The sequence below is a fragment of the Acinonyx jubatus genome, chromosome C1 (genome assembly GCF_027475565.1).
Source record: "Acinonyx jubatus isolate Ajub_Pintada_27869175 chromosome C1, VMU_Ajub_asm_v1.0, whole genome shotgun sequence".
In the NCBI taxonomy this organism is placed as follows: Eukaryota; Metazoa; Chordata; class Mammalia; order Carnivora; family Felidae; genus Acinonyx; species Acinonyx jubatus.
This window is the reverse complement of record NC_069381.1, coordinates 95,811,560-95,833,541: the sequence shown is the minus strand read 5'-3', so window position 1 is coordinate 95,833,541 and position 21,982 is coordinate 95,811,560. Positions and strand designations below refer to the sequence as shown.

At 40.6% G+C, this 21,982-nt stretch overlaps 1 protein-coding gene across 8 annotated transcripts in view; it reads right to left on the bottom strand.

Moving 5' to 3' along the window:
- Nucleotides 1-740: 740 nt before the first annotated feature.
- HIPK1 (homeodomain interacting protein kinase 1) overlaps nt 741-21,982 on the bottom strand; it is a 51,728-nt gene continuing 30,486 nt past the window's right edge. For 2 of the 8 annotated variants that reach the window (XM_027058297.2, XM_027058296.2), the window contains exons 6-16: nt 21,243-21,427; nt 20,762-20,924; nt 19,609-19,834; nt 15,382-15,503; nt 14,330-14,464; nt 11,549-11,691; nt 10,968-11,150; nt 10,276-10,482; nt 8,484-8,725; nt 6,734-6,864; nt 741-5,644 (exon numbers count right to left, since the gene is read on the bottom strand). In XM_027058297.2, coding sequence (XP_026914098.1) covers nt 5,156-5,644; nt 6,734-6,864; nt 8,484-8,725; nt 10,276-10,482; nt 10,968-11,150; nt 11,549-11,691; nt 14,330-14,464; nt 15,382-15,503; nt 19,609-19,834; nt 20,762-20,924; nt 21,243-21,427 — 2,226 coding nt within the window. In that variant the 3' untranslated portion in view covers nt 741-5,155. Of the gene's footprint in view, nt 5,645-5,730; nt 5,853-5,999; nt 6,069-6,733; nt 6,865-8,483; nt 8,726-10,275; nt 10,483-10,967; nt 11,151-11,548; nt 11,692-14,329; nt 14,465-15,381; nt 15,504-19,608; nt 19,835-20,761; nt 20,925-21,242; nt 21,428-21,982 lie in introns of all 8 variants that reach the window. The other 6 variants (XR_008295148.1, XR_008295147.1, XR_003419902.2 and 3 more) reach the window with 6 other exon arrangements.

Here is a 21,982-nt window from a genome sequence, read left to right as displayed (position 1 = left end):
TGCTCATTTATTCAGGAAAAAAAAAAATTTGAAAAATCTAGATGTTGCAGTCTAAATCAAAATCAATGTATCTGACTTCCCTGCTAATGGGAGAGAACAGCCTATTGATCATTTCTCTTGGTTATGGTCCAAAACCCTAAATGTGTCTCATTTCTATCTCCCAACCATGACTACAGGACCCCACAATTAATTAATGGCCACTCTACGGTCGATGTGGCCTGAAACGCATGTGTCAAAACAAATCAAACGAGTACAGCATATATTCAGAGACCTGCAGTGATCAATCTAGACAAATCTAGACAAATTTTATTCACTTTGGCATCAAGGCAGATCTAATCAGAAGGGCTCCCCCTCCAAAAGGACTATGCTTCTAATAGTGCAGCTTGAAAGGAGGGAAAAATAGCATCTTCTTGTGGTGTTCTGACCTCCAGCAATGATACTTCAGATGTTTGGTGGAACGCGCTAGGAAACAAAGTTTAATTATCCCGTGTCAGAAGTTTCTGCCTCTTTCAAAGGGCCAGAACCAGACGAGCTTAAGTTAGGGCCCTGGACACTCCATTTGTGAAAAGTGTTTCCTGCCAAGCCCCGATTTGCCTCGGTCGTGGAGGTTTGTACGAAAGACGGATTTGCCTCTAACATGCCACTCATGTTCGGATGCAACGCATTTAGCCACTCCAAAGATGCCGTCTGTTCATCCCCTTTGCACCCCTCTAAACAGAAGTCAAAAACAGCCACATGAATCAGAAAATTTACCCATTTTATTGATGCATTGCAATTGCTCTACGTTTTACCATATTATGTAGAAAATACTGAAAATACAAGCTACTTTGTAAAACCAAAGACAAACATTGAATCCAAAGATAAACTATGTTTTACACAATGGACCCTTTTCCCGTAGTTAGTATTAAATTTTAAATATCTATTTCTTTTGTTAAAATGATTATTTTACATACTCCCTAAGTACATCTGCATTACAAACATAGCTCGATAATTCTCAGAAACTGTTTCTAGAGGCTTGTTGTAAAAGGAAGCGCACAACCAGAAAAGGGAGAAAGCAAAAAAAGTTTAAATCGCACACAATAACTAGCATATCAAATACATTTAATAAAGTTGGAATTCCATTGCAATATCAAGGATTCAAAGCAGAAATACTAACATTACATATAATGTACATATAATGTACTGCTACATGTAGTGAGATTATTTTTCAAGCTGAATCAAAACCACACGTTATATAAAGTTTAGCAACAAACGACCATGTAGACATGCCGCACCATCCATCAGTTAAAAAAAAAAAAACAAAAAAAAAACCCAAAAACCAAAAACCAAAATAAGGAAGCAGGCTTGGGCCATTCCTGTCACCGAGAGGCAATTTCATTTCCTATCCTAAAACAAACCAACCTAACCAGTGGGTTTTTGCATAATAATGCTGAATAAAACACACATTACTGTGCTTGCCTGGCTAAGGGCAGTCGAGCTGAGCCCCTCTAGTGGAGGACGATGGATGGCCAGAACTGTTTGAAATGGAGTTTTTATTCCTGGGGCTGGTATCTGAGCTGAGCACTGACAGCAGTATCCCCTCCTGGAAGCTATTTAAGCTCTGGAGTGATCAAGTGTCCCGATGAGCCCAGAGTGGCTGTACTTAGACCGTCCCCGCTTTCCCTCTCACCGTGAAGGGGAGAAGCTGGAAATACAAAGTTCAGAAAGGACTTAGAGCCTTATGCTGGTCTGAAGTTAGGCTGCTATAACCCAGGCGGGCTGCTCACCGAATTCGCAGGGCTTCCCCCCGCCCTGTCAGGGCTGGCAATGTTAATAAGCCCCAGGGACAGAATCTAAAGCCACATTGAGCACATATACATTCAGCAGACACAGATGGATATTTATCTTGGTAAATCTGAAATGCCAATTTGCAGACTAAGGCTGAAAATTTCTAAAATTCTTAAAGCCACACACACAGCTAGTAAGGTGATTAAGATAACCCTACAAGTTCTTGGTATTTATTGTCTTTTCCCCATGAAGTTAATGAGACTCGTATCTTAACTGGTAACTACTTACTGGACAGGGGGGCAGGAGTGGAGTGTTTTGTGGTTTGTTTTTTTTTCCTGCATCTCATTTGTTACAAAAACAACAAATCTTATCCCTTGTAGAGGAAAGCTAAGGGACAAAACATGTTTCTACTAGAAACCAGATCTGCCTTTGAGCAAGAAAATCAATGTGTGCTTGGCAAAAAAGGAAACAGAGATCACACACGTTGACCAGAAAACCGTATAACGCTAAGTGACGGAAACTATACAAACTGCTTGGGTATCTTCACCAATACGGTGGCGCAAACACAGCTCAAGAGAATGACCAAAAGGAAAAAAGAAAAAAGAGGAAGTAGAAAACACCAACATGTTCCTGGTAGGCTGTACTGACTATGCCCCATCGTGGAAGCCCTTACTCTTCGCAATGAAGAAACTCCAAATACCTTGACAGCTCCTCGGTGCTCAGCCTGGTACAGAGCTTGCTGACCAGGCTCCATGAAATCTCCCATCTCCATCCTGCACCTCCTGACACCATCTCTACAAGGAACCAGTCCTAGACTTAGCCCTCCAGTACAAAATTTTCAATTCAGATGGAACACTTCTACATCTCAGAGTTAACCTTCTTCCCCCAAATCTTTTATGGGCAGGAAACATCCCCATCCCCAGGACCCTCCACTTGATCCAGATCCATGCAGGAGCTGAGAGTACAAGGACAATTTCACAGCCCCAAGAATGTACAAGTTGTTAAAAAGAAACCTCAACAGCCTGATGACTGAACAGGCTTTGGTTCCTTCTTAATATTCTTCACCGGCTCAGAAACCTTTCTGTGAGTTCCCGGTCACCAGCGGCATCACAAAACTCCTCCTCGTAGTATGGGGACATGGTAAGCAATACAACAGGCTCTTTGGTATAAACAGATCTGTTATAGGTTTTTTTCAACAAGCAAATATTTTACTAGGAATGTCAACTATTTGCAGGAAGGACTGCCACATGGGAAAAGGAAAAAAAAAAATCTCATTCTAAAAGTGATTGCACATACTCTGAAAGAAAAGAAAAGAAAAGAGAAGAAAAGAAAAAGAAAAAAATCACATATTTTTATATTGGCTTGACTCCTCTCACCTGCTTCCCAAATTCCCCCAGAAGCAAGGTGGCAATGCACCGTGAGAGAGAGAACCACATGGGGAAAATGCTTCTGTGAGAACCCAGCTGAGATTCCAAATTGGAAAGGGGCAGAGGTGGTGGTAAAGGAGAAAAGCTGCTGTTTTTATTTTTCAATGTCGGCAGGAAAACGGACAACAATGCATTTACACGACACAGCTACTAATCCTGTTCTGATAAATCCCAGTGAACAGCTTAGGGTCCACAAGGGCTTGCTGGTCCATCCTAAGGCAAGCTCACTGTAAACTCTATGAACCACTACATTATCATATAAGGCACTACAATAAGGGAAGGAGGAGAAAGGGAAGAAGAGACACACACTGAACAACTCCTCACCAGACACACCTGTGCAAAACAATTCCAAGGGTCTCCTCTCCTTGCAGGCAATGCCCCTGCTCATTCAACACTACAGTAATATGCTCTAATATAATTGCAATTAGTTCACATACATTCCAACAAGTATCAGTTCATTTTGGTTTAAATACAATGGAGACATCAATTCCATCTCCGGGGTAACACTGGAGGATCAGATACACACTAAATACACAATTCAAGTGTAATCACTACACATTTGATTACAAATGACATTTTGGGTTAGCAGGAAAAATTGCTTGTTATATTTTTCTAATCAATATGTACATATTTAATTATGCAAAATATTAAAACACCACCATTACAAAACTTCTAAAATATTTTTAAATTCAGTAATAAATTTTTAAAATATTTTTTGCAATTCCTACATGCACTTATTGTATAAGTCTTAATAAGAGAGCATTCAATTTGCTGCTGGCATACAAAGGAAGCTACTTTAAAGTATAAAAGCTATACACAACGTTCTTATCTGGTTTCATATTCTTTAGCTTTCTCCCCAAATAAATCACATAGAACAGAAGGGAGAGATGAGGCAAAGAGAGAGAGGTGTATTATTGAAAATTCATGTTAATCTTGAGGCAAAGCTCACCGATGCCAACAACCTTTAGGCAAAGCTCATCAATACCAGTCTCGCATAATACAAAGAGATTTTGCATATAATAAGACAATCACCACCATACAATAATAACCACCGTAATGGCTTTTCCAATAATAACATTTAAGCTGAATCAGAGAGAGAAGGACTTTTAAAAAATAACTTAAGAAGAATGCATGGTACTTCATTTAAAAAGAACACCTAGTGCTTTCACGGTAGGTATGGATTCTCTCACACTAAGTTACCAGCAAATGGTGAGCTGCCTTTTTAACACACTTTAAAATAAACACAGGAGCAACCGAGAGAATCCCAACAGTAACACAGAGAGCCGTATATAACCAGTTTTGCAAAAATAACAATTGCCCAGTACGTTTAATGTGACATGAAAACAAAACTGAAACGCCGTTAAGTCTAATGTCCCATAAAGAAAGGTAAAATTTTGAGGAGAAATGCCTGATAGTCAAATGCAGACTTGGGTGCGCTGCGCTTAAAACAGGCAAGTGAGTCTTGGTTTTCAAACAAGTACAAAGTATCGATTTCTCTTTTCTCACTTGTTACCAGATTTCAAGTCCTTCTATCAGCATTTTTCCTCTGACCAGCAATTACAATAAAACAAAGTTAAATAAAGAGGGGCTTCACTCATTTTAAAAACATTTATAGAAATCAAGTCAGAGAGAAAATATTTTTCAAAGGGTAACTTCAGAATGATCTCTCTTCCTTGGTAACTGCAGAAGATGGGCATCTGAACTCTTCCAAATACCAAAAATGCTGTCACAAAAATAAAGAATTTAAAAATAGGGCAGACTTTGGGAGACTACAACAATGCAGTCAACACGAAGACAGGTTTCCCCAGAGAAAACCCTTCTGCTTCAGTGGGCCCCTGCAGAACAAGTTGCTGGCTAAGGAGTTTCAAGAGGGGATAAGGGAGGAGCTCATCATAGCCTGTTACTAAAGATTCTGGGCCAGGAACAGGCAGCCATGACACCTCCCTCCCTCTGCTCACCAACTACAAATAGGAATACTGGCTGATCTTGGTAGGACTCAGTGGGTATCCAGTGTAAATGGCTGAGCCTCGGGAAGACCCAATGTAGGACTGGGTGGCAAACTGGTGTTGGTACTGAGCAGGGGCCACACTGGCAGAAGTGAGAAGGCTGGGCCCAACACTGACGGGGACCTGATGCACCAGAGTGCTCGGGTGGGCGGTATAGGCTGCGGCATGCCTTGAGGAGCCCTGGGGGGAGAAGAGATGAGCAATGGAGCTGGTGGAGCCTAATGCAGCAGCAGAGGTGGGGGCAGCATACGTATACAGGTGAGGCTGGCTCGGCAGGTGAGCAGGGGCGGGGGCCAGGTGTGGATGCCCCGTCGAGTGTAGCGGGCTGCCGTGCTGGAAGGCGTAGGGGGCTTGGGAGAGCGGGGCCACAAACGCCTGCTGCCTGCGGGGCGCAGGGTTGCTGCTTCTCTCCTGCGAGGTTGGAGCTGACGATGACTGCTGGTTCTGGAAGGAGGAAGAAGGGAGTGAGGAACCTTGAGGTCATTCTGGTTCAGAGCACCAAAGGCCAAGTTGAGAGCTGAGGTTCTAACCTGTACTGCTCCTGGGCTGCCACAGCACAGAATCTCCCAGCCTGGCAATGCCGTCAGAAGTCAGCCTTCATCCCTCCACCTCTCAGCAGAACAGATCCTAACCCAGCCCAGACAGCAGCAGTCTGCTCTTAAGTGTGACAGAGGCAAGGGGTTGGGGGGGGGGGGGGGAGGGGGATCGAGAGGTCACAGGGTTACCCGCTCCTGCAAGTCAGTACCTGTTGACTCAACTCACCCTATTCTGGCGCCAGTGAATTTGAATTTTTCCTAACCTTTCTTTCTTGCCATTGTTTTCTTTTGTTCTCCTCTAAGTTCTTCATATCCCTCTTGGCTTGTGGAGCCTAAAACACATGCACTAACTCGAACTTACATTTGCACTTGCATGTGCTTTTCTCTCTCACACACACAACACATACTCACTCACAGTTACCCCCTCATATACACACTTTCTCACCACTGGTAGACATCATACAAGCACCGGAATTTTAGCTGAGGAAAGAGTGAATAGTGCCCTTCCCCGCTGCATCGGAGAATCGGATAGTAGGGGCGGGGGGGCGGCGGGGGGAGGAAGCAAATCCCAGACTCAAGCCAACACATAGGACTAGAACCAGTTTTTCACTGTCTCTTGCCTCAAGTAATCAGTGTGAGGCTCAGGTTATTTATGACCTGGGAGATAAAGGAAGAGAATTTGGTCTCAAAGCATGTGGTAGTACAGAACTAGGCACGGACTAAAGTATCCGAAGCTTTCTGAATGCTAGACATTTCTCTAAGCTTCCAGGATAGACTGGCAAAATCCAACAGAAAACCTGGAATGTACATCAACACACTTCTAGAGGGAATAGAGACACAGCACACGCGGGTATGACGCAGGCCACAGAACACCAAACTGACTGACACAAGAGGGGCTTCATCTGGCTTTATTCAGCAGTCCAGCCAGAAGCAGGGTTCTCCAGAGAGTAACAATAGGGAGGGCCCCAAACAGAAGGCAGCAGCCCCTAGCGCTTACCTGGCTAAGGTTGAGTGGCTGTGCCGCACTGGTCCCCCCGCGTTGAGCTCGATACCCTGTGGGAGTGATACAGCATCCAGATGACTGCCCGCTCACTGAGGCCACTGGCTTGGACTTACTGCTCAGGAGACCTAAAAACAGATCAGACCTGACTTAGTTATGAGTAGACATCTGCTCGGCAGAGCTGAGTTAAACCTCAGATGGCACCACGTTAATCAGTTCAGGTTTGTACAAAGTTTGCAAGAGTTAAGGTTTCATGTATATCTTATTTCCTCAATTACATTTACACCAGAGAAACAAAAACCATACAACCCATTTCTTTTCTGTCTTGCTACAAAGCTCCATAAAGGGTCTTCGAAAGGCTCACTTTCGTAAATATTATCTAATCTCCTGTAATGTGCAAGGCACTACTGGAAATACAAAAACCAGTAGGACATGGTCCCTACCCACAAGGGGCCTAGAGTCTTATGGAGGAAGGGGTTAAACAAGTACAGACATGACAATCGGAAGCTGAGTAAGATGCTGGTAATACTTAGGACATTTAGGTGTCAAAGGGGCTTTGAAACAAGTCTAGATCTTTTTGGGCACTCACTATCTTCAAATTCTAAGAAACTGCAGGGCAGTTAGCTTTAAGCAAGATCAAGGTCAACCTGTTGCTTCCTTCTGCGGTCCCACCAGGAACACTGGAGCATTTACTCAAGGATTTGTGGAGTAGCCTATATTCTTTGGACCCAACAGTGTAAAGAGCTCCTAACAATGTTGTTCAGTAGCCTGGCATCAGGAAGTTCTGCCTTGTCTGCAATGGGACAGCTGCCTATTGCTGAACCCTGTTTATGTCTCCGGCAGTAGCATAATTCACAGTAAGTCACCAACTCATGTAAGTGCAGCGCTGATGGCTATACTGGCACCAAAAACTGAAGCTCCCCTCCTTTGGTGTAGAGAGCTGCCCCTGTCTAGAGCTGCCTAGACAAGAACTACACTTTCCGGGCCCCCTGGCCTCTAGGTGGGGCCATGTGATTAGTTTCCACTCTTTCCAGGGCTAGAGGTAAAGAAATGTGGGTCCCTCCTCCAAACTCTTTCTCCTTCTCATTGGAGGCCGAGGATTTCTGGGCTCTGATCCTTAACTCACCACAGGCCCATCCAGAAGGAGCACTAGCACTGGGAAGTCATGTGAGGAAGAAGCGAACTTCTATTATGTCCCCAAGGGAAATGTGGGGCTTGCTGTTACAACTAGCTTTACCTGATAACTGGACCAGAGAGCCTAAGCCCAGCACCTAACTGCAAAAAGGATGGTGGAAATTAGGTTGATAATAAAAACCACAAAAGTATCACTGCTATGACACTGGGTAAGAAAAGATCTAAGTACATATCATTTTCTTAAAAGATCTTTTGCAGTCATTTTTAATATTATCAGTTCCTAGTCACACTGGATTGTCAAATTCAAATTACCTGTGGCAAAAAAAAAAAAAAAAACATTGCCTGCTAATTCTTCTGGCCATACAATGGCTCTGGTCTGCCTTCTCCCACCAACAGTGAGTATATTTCTGGGACTACAAAATTCATTTTTATGTTAATCCAAACAAAATAAACATAGTATGATAAACTGATTGCCAAAAACAATTTCACACAACAAGCAACTGATTTCTGAATTAAGTAACTGGTCTCTGCTATTGGCATAAGTAGGTCATAGCAACGTATTAAGGGTACACACGTCAAAGGAGAATTCAACTGTAGCTGTGAAGATGCTCACCTGAGGCCTGGGTTGCTACTGTGCAGTCACCAAGCTGAGTTTTCAGAGGAGGCACAATGATGGTGCGGGTGCCAGCGCCATCCCCCACAACTCTGCCGGGCCCCTCCACAAGGGGTCCACTATTGCCCCGGAGAGCACTCAGGGTATCAGTGGAATACGGGCTGCTCAAGGAAGAGTCAGAGTCTGGAGAATCATTGACAGTGACATAACTGATGACATTAGACCTTGCCTTCAGGCCAGAGCTGAGGAGAAGAAAATACGTGAAAATTCAACCCATTTCTGGCAGTGTTTCTTTGATAATCTCCGGTCCTCCCATGATGACAATGATGATGACGACGACTATGACAGTAGAATAATTCTAGCAGCAGCAAACTTCTGAGTGCTTATCATGCATCAGGCACTATGCTTACACTCTACATACTGTCTCACCGAATCCTCACAACACTTCTATGAAGTTGGTACTATCACCCCCGTTTTGCAGATGAGGAACCTGAAGCACAGAGAGATTAAGACACTTGGCCAAGGTCACTCAGTGATGAGCGGTAGAGCCAGGATTCAGAGCTGGGACACAATGATGCCAGCACACGTCTCCTACACCTCTTCCACGGCCCGTTAGCCATTTCCGCTCCTGACTGTCTCCACAGTATTCTTCAGGCACCACTCTTCCCCACAGCATCCTGCTAGGCTGTAAATGGTACCTTAGTATGTCTAGTCAAACTTCTCACCACACTTTTTTTTTTTTTAAGTACTTTCACAAACTGAACCCCACCTTCCTAATTTTCCTGATTTTTTTTTCAATAGGCTTGGCTCCAGTCAAAGCCATCCTGCTGGGTTATGTAATTTTTGCCACTATAAGGCCACTTTTCCTCACTGGAAAGTTTAGTTTTCTTCCCCAGATCAGTTCAGAAACCGCTTTCAAAACTTCAAGTCCACTTGCCATTTGTAAATACCATGTGTAAACAGCTCTCTTGAAGTACTTCATTCTAAATTCGCTCTCTAATTTCATTTAAGTTTCATTTATATATAACTCTGTAAAGTCTCATAAGTTACTGTCATGTGTGAATCCTACTTCCTCAGGGAAACACGGGGTTATTCTCTCTTCTCTCCTCTAACACTAAAGGACCAATGAAGAAAGCAATATAGAACAATCAGAGCAGTTAACTCTGCTAGCACTAAGAGAGAGGTGCATGTAGCAGTTCTTGAACGTATCCACTCTCTCTTGGTTAACTGCCCAGTTAAGAACTTGGATTAAGGTGCTGAGATAAGAGGAAATTATCTGGTACTTATATTCTTCAATTTTCAGACCATACGGCAGAAGGAGAAAAAGAAGGCAGCCCTACTCAAAGTTCCACCTCTTCCAAAGAGGCCTTTGCAGATTAAGAAATTACAAATAACTTCCTATCTACTGGTTTGTTTCACTGTTGTTTATATGCTTCTGCTATGGCATCTATTTTCAGACTCTAAAGGTCCTTAAAAGCAGGGGATCATGGCTATGGTATAATGTGCATTCCAAACCAGAGTAGCTGAATATGAAGCAACTTAATATCCACTTTCTAGCCAACATAACTGAAAGACTGACGCTCAGTCTTGGAACATGTCAACGACATGTCAGACAACATGATGCTCAGTTATGGAAACTTGAGTGTTCTGACTCATGCGTCCAAGGCCATGCTTCCGAATACCTTTTTTCAGTCCTTCCTTTCAATAGCCCAAACACCTGCCGGGAGCCACGAGTCTAAGACTTAAGGGTAGGAGCCACTGAGCCAGGGAACCATTTACCTATCTTACTTACCTATTGGGCTTATACTTGTTGTCCTCTTCCTCATCAGTGTCACTGCGGATGGTGATGACACTCACAGGAGGGCTGGGAGTATCTGGAATGATGATTGGCTGATGCTGATCTGAGACAGGGACTAGAGAGTTATAAGAAGATGTGGTACGGAGGGGACTGCTCCCAACCAGAGAATAGACTTGAGAAGGCAGAACATCCAGAGAGGACCTGTGGAAAAAGGTCACAAGAAAGACCGCTCAGTTCTTGACCCCCAAAACTATCCATCTTTCCCTAGAACTCTTTCCAGCTTGCTTGCTTTTTGATTCCTTTTTTACCTGATCATTAAGCCAATACACTTAACTACAAAAGTTCCAATAACAAACTAACCGCTCTAGTCAGGATTTCCGGGGACAACAACCCTAAAATACAACACACATTTTGGGTATGCCCATGGTTAAATCTCACCCTGTAGAGTGGCCAGAAAAACAGACACATTGGCCTAAAGAAGGCCTGGGTTCAGAGGGGCAGCAGAGAGAGGCTCTGCATATCCAGGACACACCTGATACGCGTGTCCAAGCAGAAAGGTTAGCTCCAGCACAGATGGCAGCTACCTGCTGCTTCACACCACAAGCATCTGTACCACAGCGCTTTAAATGCTGGCAGCATCTCTCTCGTACTGGCGATTTTGACCACCAGCTCTCACACAGACTTACTTAGAAGAGACTGGAGCAGACTGCTTATTCTTCTTTGAAGGGAGGGAACCGGATTGCTGTTGTCTGACAACATGGGCAACACCAACATTCAGGGGCTGAGCAGTGGCCAGCGTCACATGGTTCGTCAGCAAGGACGGCTGCTGCATGATAGTGCTGTACTGGCTGCCATGAGAGTGGGCATTCCTGTATCAACAGAAACACACACAGAAGACTGAATGCCTAAAACACTGGGACATGAGGACCAAACAGGCATTAAAAGCAATTAAAACAACCAAACAGAGCTGCATTTTATTTTTAAAATTGGGCACCTGGACTACAAGGCTCTAAGTTTTCACCATATGGTTTCTTATTGCGTAAGTCTTTAAATCTGAAGTAAACGATTCCTGATCTCGGAACCTACTGTCTTCCTGTATTCAAAGTTTTCTCATTACCCCATCTCCGAGACTGATAAGGTTCTTTTCTTAAAGAATCTGAAACAAAGATACATCTCTCTTTTATCTTCGTCCCAGTCATCATCAAGCACTCCTACCCTAAGGGAACTACGCTTGCAAATATCCCAGGGAGGAACACAGGATACTTGCCTCCAGTCTGTGAGCTGCTGGCCACTGCCCATGGCCTCTGGAATCACTGCTGCGGGCTGGACAGAGTTGTGCAGAGCTACCCCAGGCAACTGTTGCCAAGTTGAAGGCAGGAGAATTTGTTGGGTTCCTCCAGGCCAAGCCTGCTGTAAGGAAACACACACAAAAAGATCCAGACTTGACGCATTCTTGGCTTTTTCTTTTGTTTTTTAGATGAAAGAAAAATTCATATCTTTAAAGAAGTTGCTTGTAGATTGTTAACTTGCAGAGATCAAAAAAGAAAAGTCAGAGGGGCTCAAGGTTACAAGTCTTGTGAAGAGGGAAAGAGAACATGTTGCTTTCTCTCAGCCACCTCTATAACATGACCACCAGGGTATTAAAGAAAAGAGGATCCCTGTGGTTAAGAGTTCCTATTATACTGTAGAGCAAAGGAGTCCAAAAGTTCAGAGGTAAGCTCTGGTTAAACGATGGAGTATCATTTTTCCAACGATTCTAACAATATCCCTAGAAAGAGTTAAGACAGCTCCCTTGAGATTAAAAATAAGAATTAAAAATTTTAAGTGCCAATCAGTTAAGACATGAGGTCAATTCAACCCATAAAACAGAGGGGAAAATTGTGCCTTTTTAAAAGGGTAGAACTTGGAAAATGGAGCCAGATGTGGATGACCAAAGGCCAAAATCCTTTGGCCAACAAGCTTATGCCAGCAAAAGAAGGCTAACTTCATCATATACGGCCACGTGATAAATTAAATAAGGCAGCAATTAAAATATTTATGAAATAGATGCAGAGAGCACCATATTTTGTTCTTAATAGTTACCTAAAATATACTGTTTAAGGTATCATCTGCAGAAACATACTTCAACATAAAAACTAATCACTATAAGAAAATACATCATTTCTAGTTTTTAACAAGCACTTGCCATAGACAGCAACAAATATGTTTTCTGAACTTCTTACAGAAATTCTGGCATTTTCTGAAAAAAAGGGGAACAGATTTGAAAGTTTCCTTTTTAAACTCAAATTCTACAGTACAATCACCTACAATGCTTGGGTACATATGGTTCTTTTCTTGAATTTCAAACTGCAAGGCCATCAACACACTGTTTTAAAAATATTTCTGCAAGTAACAGATCCACTTGTTACAAATACCGGTTCCAAACAAGAAGCCTTCAAAGCAGAGAAACTGCATACACATCTGCTATCATAAGCAGAATTTAAAACAAAATAAAACATAACAAAAAATAAGAGAAGTATGTTAAGTCACACCATGCGTCTTTCCATAAGCCAACACCTGCACAAGACAAAGCATGTAGTTTAATACAGAGCAAGAAATAACATTCCAACGTGAGGCAGAAATCTGGCGTTCCAAGCGACGAACTGTTTTGACAGAGGAAGAACAAAAATATGCAAAGCTTAGCAAATGACTAGTGCAAACTTAAGAGAAGCAGCAAAGGAGAAGTATCAACTGACATTCTCAAAACTATAGGTGAGCAAGTTAAAACCAGTGGCTTGGATCAATCAAGCTGGAAATATATCTAACTTCCCTGCACTCAGGTTTTATGCTTATGCTATAATTCATGTGGAAGTGGACAAAGACTTTTAAACTAAAAACCAAACAAACTCCAACAACCAAAGTGTGTCTCTGGAAGTGTTTACACTCACACGAATCCTTGAGAAACAACAAAAGAAATGTAAAGCCACTTTGAAAGATGTAGATATCAGTATTCAATAGTATCGATAAGGTTTTCAAAAGCCTTCCTACTTTTCAATTTCAAGTAATGAAATGCCGGATGTCCAATAAACAATTCTAACTCCCCCAAATAAACCAAAACACATCCAAAGATCACTCTAAAGGTTACAAATCCTGAAATACACCTCAAAGTCCTACTTGTTTTTCCTATCTCTAAGCCCCATACTACTACATTTGCTGCTGTATTTAATAGCTTTTCCCCAGGACTTTTAGTAACAAAGGTCTTGTATTTGCATAAAGTTTTTCAGCCATATTTTTGCCTTTGTATAAAGACCTATTTGTAAGGTAATTAATTTCTCCATAAACTCCTAAAAATGAGCTCACCTTTAATCTCAACCAACAAATGAAATATCTCAAAAGATTCTAAAGGGGATATCTTTACATGGAAAATATAAGCTGCCACACGGATCACAAGTGGCAAAAAGAGTTATCTTCGTATGTTCATATTAGGAAAGTTAACATCAACTGGTAAAGCAATACATTAAGAGCATCTTAAACATTTCTACGTGCACAAAAGTTTTAGAAGCTTAAAATAGCAAATAAAGAAGGAAGCTAACTTGCCAAGGAGTTCAAATTTTGGCCATCCGGATACCTGTAGCTGAGCCAAACTAAAAGCCATTTCCTTCATTCTCAGGGACCAGAGGATAAAAGGGCAGAAAACAGATAAGTCTTGAAGCTCTTCTGAGGCTACACCAAGAGCTTTTATCACACTAGGCTGGCAAAGAAGAATAAAGGGACCTGGCTCCTTACAGAGCCACACTGAGTATCAGAGTCAAACAGTGCTTCAGGAAATGTTGGGGAGGAAAACAATGAGACATTAAAGATGTAGCAAGAACACAGCCACAAGATGGCACATGCTTCCATGCCCTCTGCAAAGACTAAGTTAAAAAAATTTTTGTTTGAAAAATGAGAAAAACCAGAAGAAAACAGAACAAAAACAAACAGGAAAAAAAAAAGAAAAAAGAAAAGAAAAGAAAGAAAGAAAGAAACCAAAGAAACTCCGTTAGTAACACAATCAAGTGAGGGGAATTACCAGTACAGCGGCAGTCTGTTCAACCAGCGCCGGCCGGCCGGCTGCGCAGCTCAGAGTAAAGGGCACCGCGTACTGCGGTGTGATGGTGGCTACTTGAGGGTGAAGAGTTGCTACCATTAGTGGTGTACAGCTTCCCTGAAACGTAGATTAGGCAGGTGAGTGAAACAAACACGGAGGCAGGTCATCTGGATTCAGAAGGGTTTCTCACTCCCCCCAAGATATTACCAACAAGTAGGAATTTCGTATCACCTAAAATGCACGTACAAACACAGCCTTCCCCTTCAGCTCTGCACAGCGTCAGCCCACTGGGTCAAATGTCAGTGGCCTAAAGCAATAAAGTATGGGAATCCTTCTTGGGCCAGATTCAGAGGATCAGTTAAAACTCCATCAACAAAGGCACGTATTAAGAATTCCCCTTCTTCCTCCTCACAAAATAAGGGTTTTGGACCTCCAGATTTCCTGTGTGTCATGGGCCACAAACATTTACACATAGAAAATTGAAAATGTGGTATCTGTTGCTTGTATGAATATTTCGTGATTCTCTTGCCCGTCTTAGTTGCATGTTCCATGGCACGTAGAAAGTGTTAATAAGGCTTTCTACAGCCTAGTTAAACACACAGAATGAAGGAATTGTAATACTCGAAGAGGCATCCTGATATGATCCAGCCTCTCCGCCATGATGTAATTCTGAAAGAGTGAGCGAAGGGGACATTAAAGGGAACCAAAGGGGAATGCTTCGTATTTAGAATCGAGATGTTGCTATGTATGTACAAAAAATTAACTTCATCCCACAGAATCTGAGGCAATTCACTCAGAACATGATTTCTCAAGGTCTGGGTATTTATCCACATAAATCTAAGGAAGACACCAGCAGAGCTACAATAGTGTTAGGTATGAGTCATCATTCTATTATAGAGGTTTCACTTGAAGTCCACTGAATCATGACCAAGAAAGATCTTACAGTCAAAGCAAATACCATCTTCCAGGACAAAATATCTGATTCTCAGTAGTGCTTCAGCAACATCGAGTATCCAAGCTGCTATGGCTTTTACCTGCGTAAGAACTCCCGACTGTATCTGTAGTGGCTGAGCAGCTGGCGCCTGGGGTACAATCGGCACCGCATTATCCATCCTCACAGGGAACCCAGAATGCTTTGTTGTTGCTTGTAGTCCAGCTGTAGAAAACACCACCACAGTTAAACTGCTTTGCTGGGTCTGCGGTGTTGTTTGTTTAGGGGCTTTTGTTTGTTTGTTTTTAGCTTTTCTGTTCAAAGAATCCATCACCCAGGTTAGCTGTACACACTGAAGACAAAGGAGTTTCATAGAAGTCTAGGGAGTTAAGAAAGGGGAGACTGGTTTGGCTCCCTTCAGGTTAAATTAATGGGAAAATGTTTGATACAAGAACGGATGGTTTAAGGGAACTCTAAAATTATTTTTTACCTTACAACACTTATAATACTCATCCTATTCCCATTAATAGCATAGGCAAAAGCAAACAAAAAACCTATACTTAAGTTGCATTCACCTTTTAATTCATTGGGGGAGGGAAAAAACTTGGGTTTTTTAAATGTAATTTATTAAAAGCAATGACTTGAATATAATTTTAACTTTTGCTTAATTATGACTCTTAGTTAAGAAAAAATACGAAAAGCTCAAAAATTTATCACCTGAGTTATGAGTTACCCTTTGAAGATGTTTTACCTTACTCCTCAGAAAATATAACCCAGTTAACAAGTTACTTACACATTTTATCTTTAACTGGTATGTGGACTGAAGAAATTATAACCCAGGATAAAAAATATTAAAAAGGAGTCATTTTGGTTTACACAAACACTTTTTCTACTTATTTTAGAAATCTACTTTTGCTATTGACAGCTTTTTAGTAAGGCTCTTCTGCAACTAACTATGGAGAGGTAAGAAAATTAAGAACTTTTTGCTGCCTTTAAAACAGTGACCATATCTATCTTTTTATTCATTATGCTCTGAGCACAAATGCTGAATAAATCCTTTCTACAAATCAGAATTTCTCATTCAGAAGCAAAGATATTTCTCCTTCTTGTCAAGCATTGAGAAGAGACACTTCAACTTCCTTTTAAACCTGCCCTATACTGCCTGGGTGGCTCAGTCGGTTAAGTGTCTGACTCCAGCTCTGGTTATGATCTCACAGTTTGTGAGTTCCAGCCCCATGCAGTGTCGGGCTCTGTGCTGACAGCTCAGAGCCTGGAGCCTGCTTCGGAATCCGTGTCTCCCTCTCTCTCTGTTCTTCCCAGCTCATGCTCTGTCTCTCTCTCCTTCAAAAATAAATACAAATTAAAAAAAAAGCTTTTTAAACCTGCCCTACCAAAACCCTCAATGTGGAGAATTTAAGTTTCTATTACCCACTAATGGAAGTTTCTCTAATTCACTAATTCCTGCATTTTTGTTAAGTGGGGACACAAACATGTTATTTTAATTAGAGATCTTCTTCAGTGACATTTTCTAACCCATCGCTAATTTCTCTCAACATTGTTATGGAGATGCCAAATAAGCATAACTCCTAAACTCTAACACTGTAGGTTTTCAGCAAGCCTTCTAATTTTCTATTTCAGTGACTTACAAGTATTTTAGAAGATCTCATTCTGGAAAACACAATCCAGGAATACACAAAGTAAGAGAGACAAGTCAAATCAGAATTAAAACACTCTTAACAATAACTTTTTTTTAAAAGTGCTTCTTACATAAAAATAAAAGGTAACAAATCCAGATATCCACCTAAAAAAATCTGCCAGCCATTCTTCTTAAGGCTATGCTATCTAATAGGAAAGCTAAGCAACATCAAAATTCTTGTCTAAATTCCCACAACACTACAAGACAACATTATTGTCATAGACCTCCTACAACTGGGCAGGAACAAAGGAGGTAAAATTTAGGAAGAAATGTTCATGATAGAAGTTCACCTAGGAGTCCCAGAATAATGAAGTAAAGGGGACAAAATTACAGAATGATAGTTACCACTGAGCAAAACGTAGATCTATTTTGGGCAATCAGAATAGTACAGAAAGTAATATTTATAGTACTGACCTACAAATGTAACTAAATAAGTAACAGATTGCTATTGTAATTTAGGCTAAACCACAGCAGTTAAGCTAGTTTAAAACTAGCTTCTTCAGGAAACTACAAGTGGAAACAACCAATTACTAAAAGTAACACTTTTGGAAGGTTCTCCCTGAACCCTGAACTAAGAAATGATTAAAGTTTTGATTTGTTTTGTTTTTGATGAATACAACTTGTTAAATAAAAATCCATGGAAAGTATGGGAGGAAGAATAAAACTGTCTAATTGATGAGGGTCTATTTTTCTCTAAGTATAGCATCTTATAACAGAGCAGATGGTAAAAGAAAAGGAGGCAACCTGGAATATAGGACTGCTGGGCAGAATCCAGCATACGGCTGTGGGTGCAAATCAACTGACAACTCTTAACAGCAGAGTTTAAATACTGAGAGGTGGTACAGAATACTTCAAAATGCGTAAGCTACCCCACCACCTGGGTTCAAACCCCAGGTGCATAACCCCGCCGCCTGGGTTCAAATTGCAATTCCACCACTAACTAGTTATTAAGTCTTTAGGCAGATGAGAGAATCATGCTCAATTTGCTCATGTATAATCGGACATAATGACACTGGGTCACTTCCTAGGGTTGTTTGTGAGGGTGAATTAAATACATGTAGAAGCAGTCAGAACATTATGTGGCATGTAGTAGTATGTATCAACTATCATCATCCTCATTACCTTAATTTAAAAACCCTTTGATTTGGAAATTTTACAATTTGCTCTACCTAGCTCCTCAGATTATTTAGACTTCCTAAGGAGAAAAAAATTTCCAAAGCTTATACTTACCTAATTACATCAAAAGTAGTTATACCACTTCTCCCCTCCATACCCAGTTTATATTTCATTGTGTCAAAGGAACTAAGAAGTTCTGCCTCATGTCATAAATATCATCTGAGAAGCAGCAGAAAACTTCAAAGTCCCACATCTGAAAACTGTTCCCATGAGATTCACTTTGGAAAAGATGAGGGGGAGGAATGTGGCTAGTTTGCTAAATTCAGTAGAAGAATCACTCAACATATGACAACCCAAAGTATAGAATTTACTACTATGCAGCATACACAGAAAATAATTTGGTAAGTTAGGCTAAATTTGCATTTACGGGTTTTGAATCTGCTCCTCCGCTCTCCCTGTGGTTTCTCCCTGGTTTACATCGCTATTGCTCTCCTGTCCTCCCGGTAATCTCTCAGTCTCCCCTATCCCCTCTTTTCCTTCTGCTTGCTCCGACTCTGTCAGAAACCAAACAAACAAGAGAGTCACAGTCAATAAGGAACTGAAGTAAAAAGATAAAAATGCTTTTATGTAAAGTGCTATAAGAAGCCTGAATCCTGGTTTATTTCCACAGGGTATAAACCTGACTTTCTGACTTTCTGTTGGGAAAATCAAGTGTGTCGTCAGAAAACATCCCTAAAATAATGTGCCCTTTTAAATGGTTCAGCAGATCAATAAACACATTTCCCATATTTCAGGAAAAAAGGAACTGGACAGACTGAATTACAGAACAATGAAAAAAATGAAGAAGGATAGGAATGTGAAAATTTAAATCTTATTGCAACACATGGGGTCAGAGCCTCCCTCTTCAGCTATTCTGTTCCTCTGTTGGTAGGAATTTGCAGGAACAGTATGATTCATAAGCTGAAGCAGATAATCCTAATGCATTCCCCACACAAGTACTTCAACTTGTAGAATTTTTCAGTTCAGTAAATAATGCTCTTTATTTCTGAATGTAACTCACAAGGTTTCCGCATTCTTAAACATAATTTTTACATTTTAGAATAAAATTATATTTTATTTGGAAGGCTAATTTTATTTAATAATGGAATGATATAGGAAACAAGATTCAACAGAACTTCTGTTTACAACAAATTTCTTCACGCTTAATATTTCCTGCATATTGAGAGATACATGCTTATACAAGATATAGGACATTGGTAGAAGGTCTCAATGGGCAAGAAATTGATATCAGGGCAGTTCAAATAAGAAAATGTTAGCTGAACTCCCGTAATGTGTCAGACAGTACCAAAGTCAGATAAATAATCAATGTAAAAAGGGTAGATACACTTTGTTAATTTCAGTTATCTTCACAGTCAGAGTTTAAACCTGTCAGAAATCAAAACTAAACAACTAGATACCCAATAAGGAACTGTCTACAGCAAGATCTGTGGGTTTCATATAACAGTTTCCCCCACTTACTTTGAAAAGCAGGTGGACATACTATAAATGTTTGTTGGAACGGATCTGTCTGAGTGCAAATTTGGGTGGTTCCAGGCTGCAAGGAAACACCCTGCTGGGCAACTCCAGGAACTGGTGCTGCAGATGATGGGTACAAAGCCGACTGGTAGTTTAGCAGTGAGACATCCGAGTTAGCCAGAGAAAGAGTAGCAGCTGCTGCAGTAGAACTGGAAGCTAGAACACTGGCCTGAAAACAAAAGGATTACAGTTGTATACTGGTATAAAATGGAAATAACAACATTTTTACACGTGCAGAATCTGCCCAGAAAAACTTAAAACAAAGTTTTAAATGTAATATTAACTGTCTTTGAAATAACTCTCTGCTCAAGAAAATTTCCCAATCTCTAAATTTAAGGCATATTGTAAGGTTGAAGAAGAAAACAAAGATTAAAAAAATGGTCCTGTACCAACTGAGGTTGTATAAACCCTTATCTCTTCTTTCTGTGCAAAAAGTTGCTGGATGTGAGATACCACCAAATCTCATTTTAAAAGTAGATCTAGCTAAGAAATTAGGAAGCTTACGCCTTCAATAACAAACAAATGTAAGTATCACTGTTTGGCAAACGAATGCAAAACCACTCTTAAAGTTAATTATTGGAAACACCAAACTGAACTCATAGAAACAGTGAGTAGATTGGTGATTGCTAGGAACAGGGTAGCCGGTGGGAGAGAAAATGGGTGAAAGGTCAAAGGGTACAAAACTTGCAATTACAAGATGAATAAGTTCTGAGGATCTGATGTACAGCATCAAAAAATTATTGGAAACACCCTTCAATACATGTAACGAGACATATAAAACCTTTCCAACAGAGAGAAAGACTGTCATCTGGCTAAAGTCAGTACAACTAACAGCAGTAAGTAGTACAATAGCTAGGGTCCATTTATGGGACAACCTGAGACTATGAGGGCCTGGATTAGGCCTGTGTATCTAATTTTTGGCAACGCATGACTGGTAGGTATTATCAGTCTACCCTGTCTTCCATCACTTTTGCCAAGTAGAAATTCATAAGAAGCAACAAGATCACCAAAGCAAAGATTGGTTTATCTCAACCTGTACTGTTACTAGTTTCTACCCTTCCTTAGGTTTGAGTTTCCAAAATCATTTATTAAGTACCTGATTGTGTACTGTGTTAAGCTGGTTGCTGAAGCTCATGGTTAGATTTGTGCTTGTATTTGGGGCAACGTGTGTAGTGAAGGGACTCTTGATCTGACTCACTGTATCATACATGTGAACCCTCCGCTTGCAGATCTCCATGTTCTGAAAACAAGACTTAACACTGAAAAAGAGATTAAAGATTCAGTAAAATGAATGCTGAGATTTAAACAGATAACAAACAACTCAAGATGAATGTGGATCAACATTTTTACCCAAGTATATTTAGATAAAATGAATCAAGAGTTTTTATAACCATAAAGAGAAAAAAATCATACATCTTATTTTTAATCTCATGATTTTTCAATGAGAAAGGAAAGCATCAGTGAGCCAAACATGCAAGTACCAGGAGTACCACTCACATGTGACCACTCCATTTAAGCTGTAAGACGGTAACTCAACACAGAACCACATCATGACAAGTACCCCAGACTATACTCACTGATTGCTATGTGGAAAATCCAGAAGGTGAGTCATTGTCACAAACTGATGGTTAAGAGTTTTCAGAGGAGTAATCCTCTTATCTGCATCAATTGTTAGCATTTTTTTTAGCAGATCAATATATTCTCTTCGATCCGCCTTCTCTGCCAACATGTCTGTTCCCTCTAGGTCTGTGGACATATTCACCTTCGAAGGAAAATTTAGAAACATTATACTTCATCACTTAATCTTGAATGCTGACACTAAACATCTGCATGACAGATTAGATAGACACATACAGATCTAGGAGAAAAACCTGAGGAAATCCTTTTTATTATAGTATAATCATTTTCACAAGTGGAAGCTCTTCCTATGCAGTCTAATTAAAATCTTCAATTTGGTAGCGTTTGAGTTTGTTGGTAGAATAAAGCTGAATGAAGTCTTTTCATTCAAAATTTGGACAAGTTAACAAACGCGATTATTATTACTTAAATATATAAGTTTCTATTGTTGAAAAAATTAAATAACACAGTAAGTATAAAGTGTTTAAACAGAATTTGGAACATAATAAGCACTCAACAAATGTTAGCTCTTATGTAAGTATGTATTTAACAGAGAAAATAGGAAAGAAACCTTCAGAAACGGTATTTCAAAATACTGACAGGCAACAAGACCAGTTAAAGCAAAAGCAAAGGAGAAATAATTTTAAAAGTGTCCTTGGTTAAAATTCAATGTTCTTTTAATACATGGCAGAATATTAAT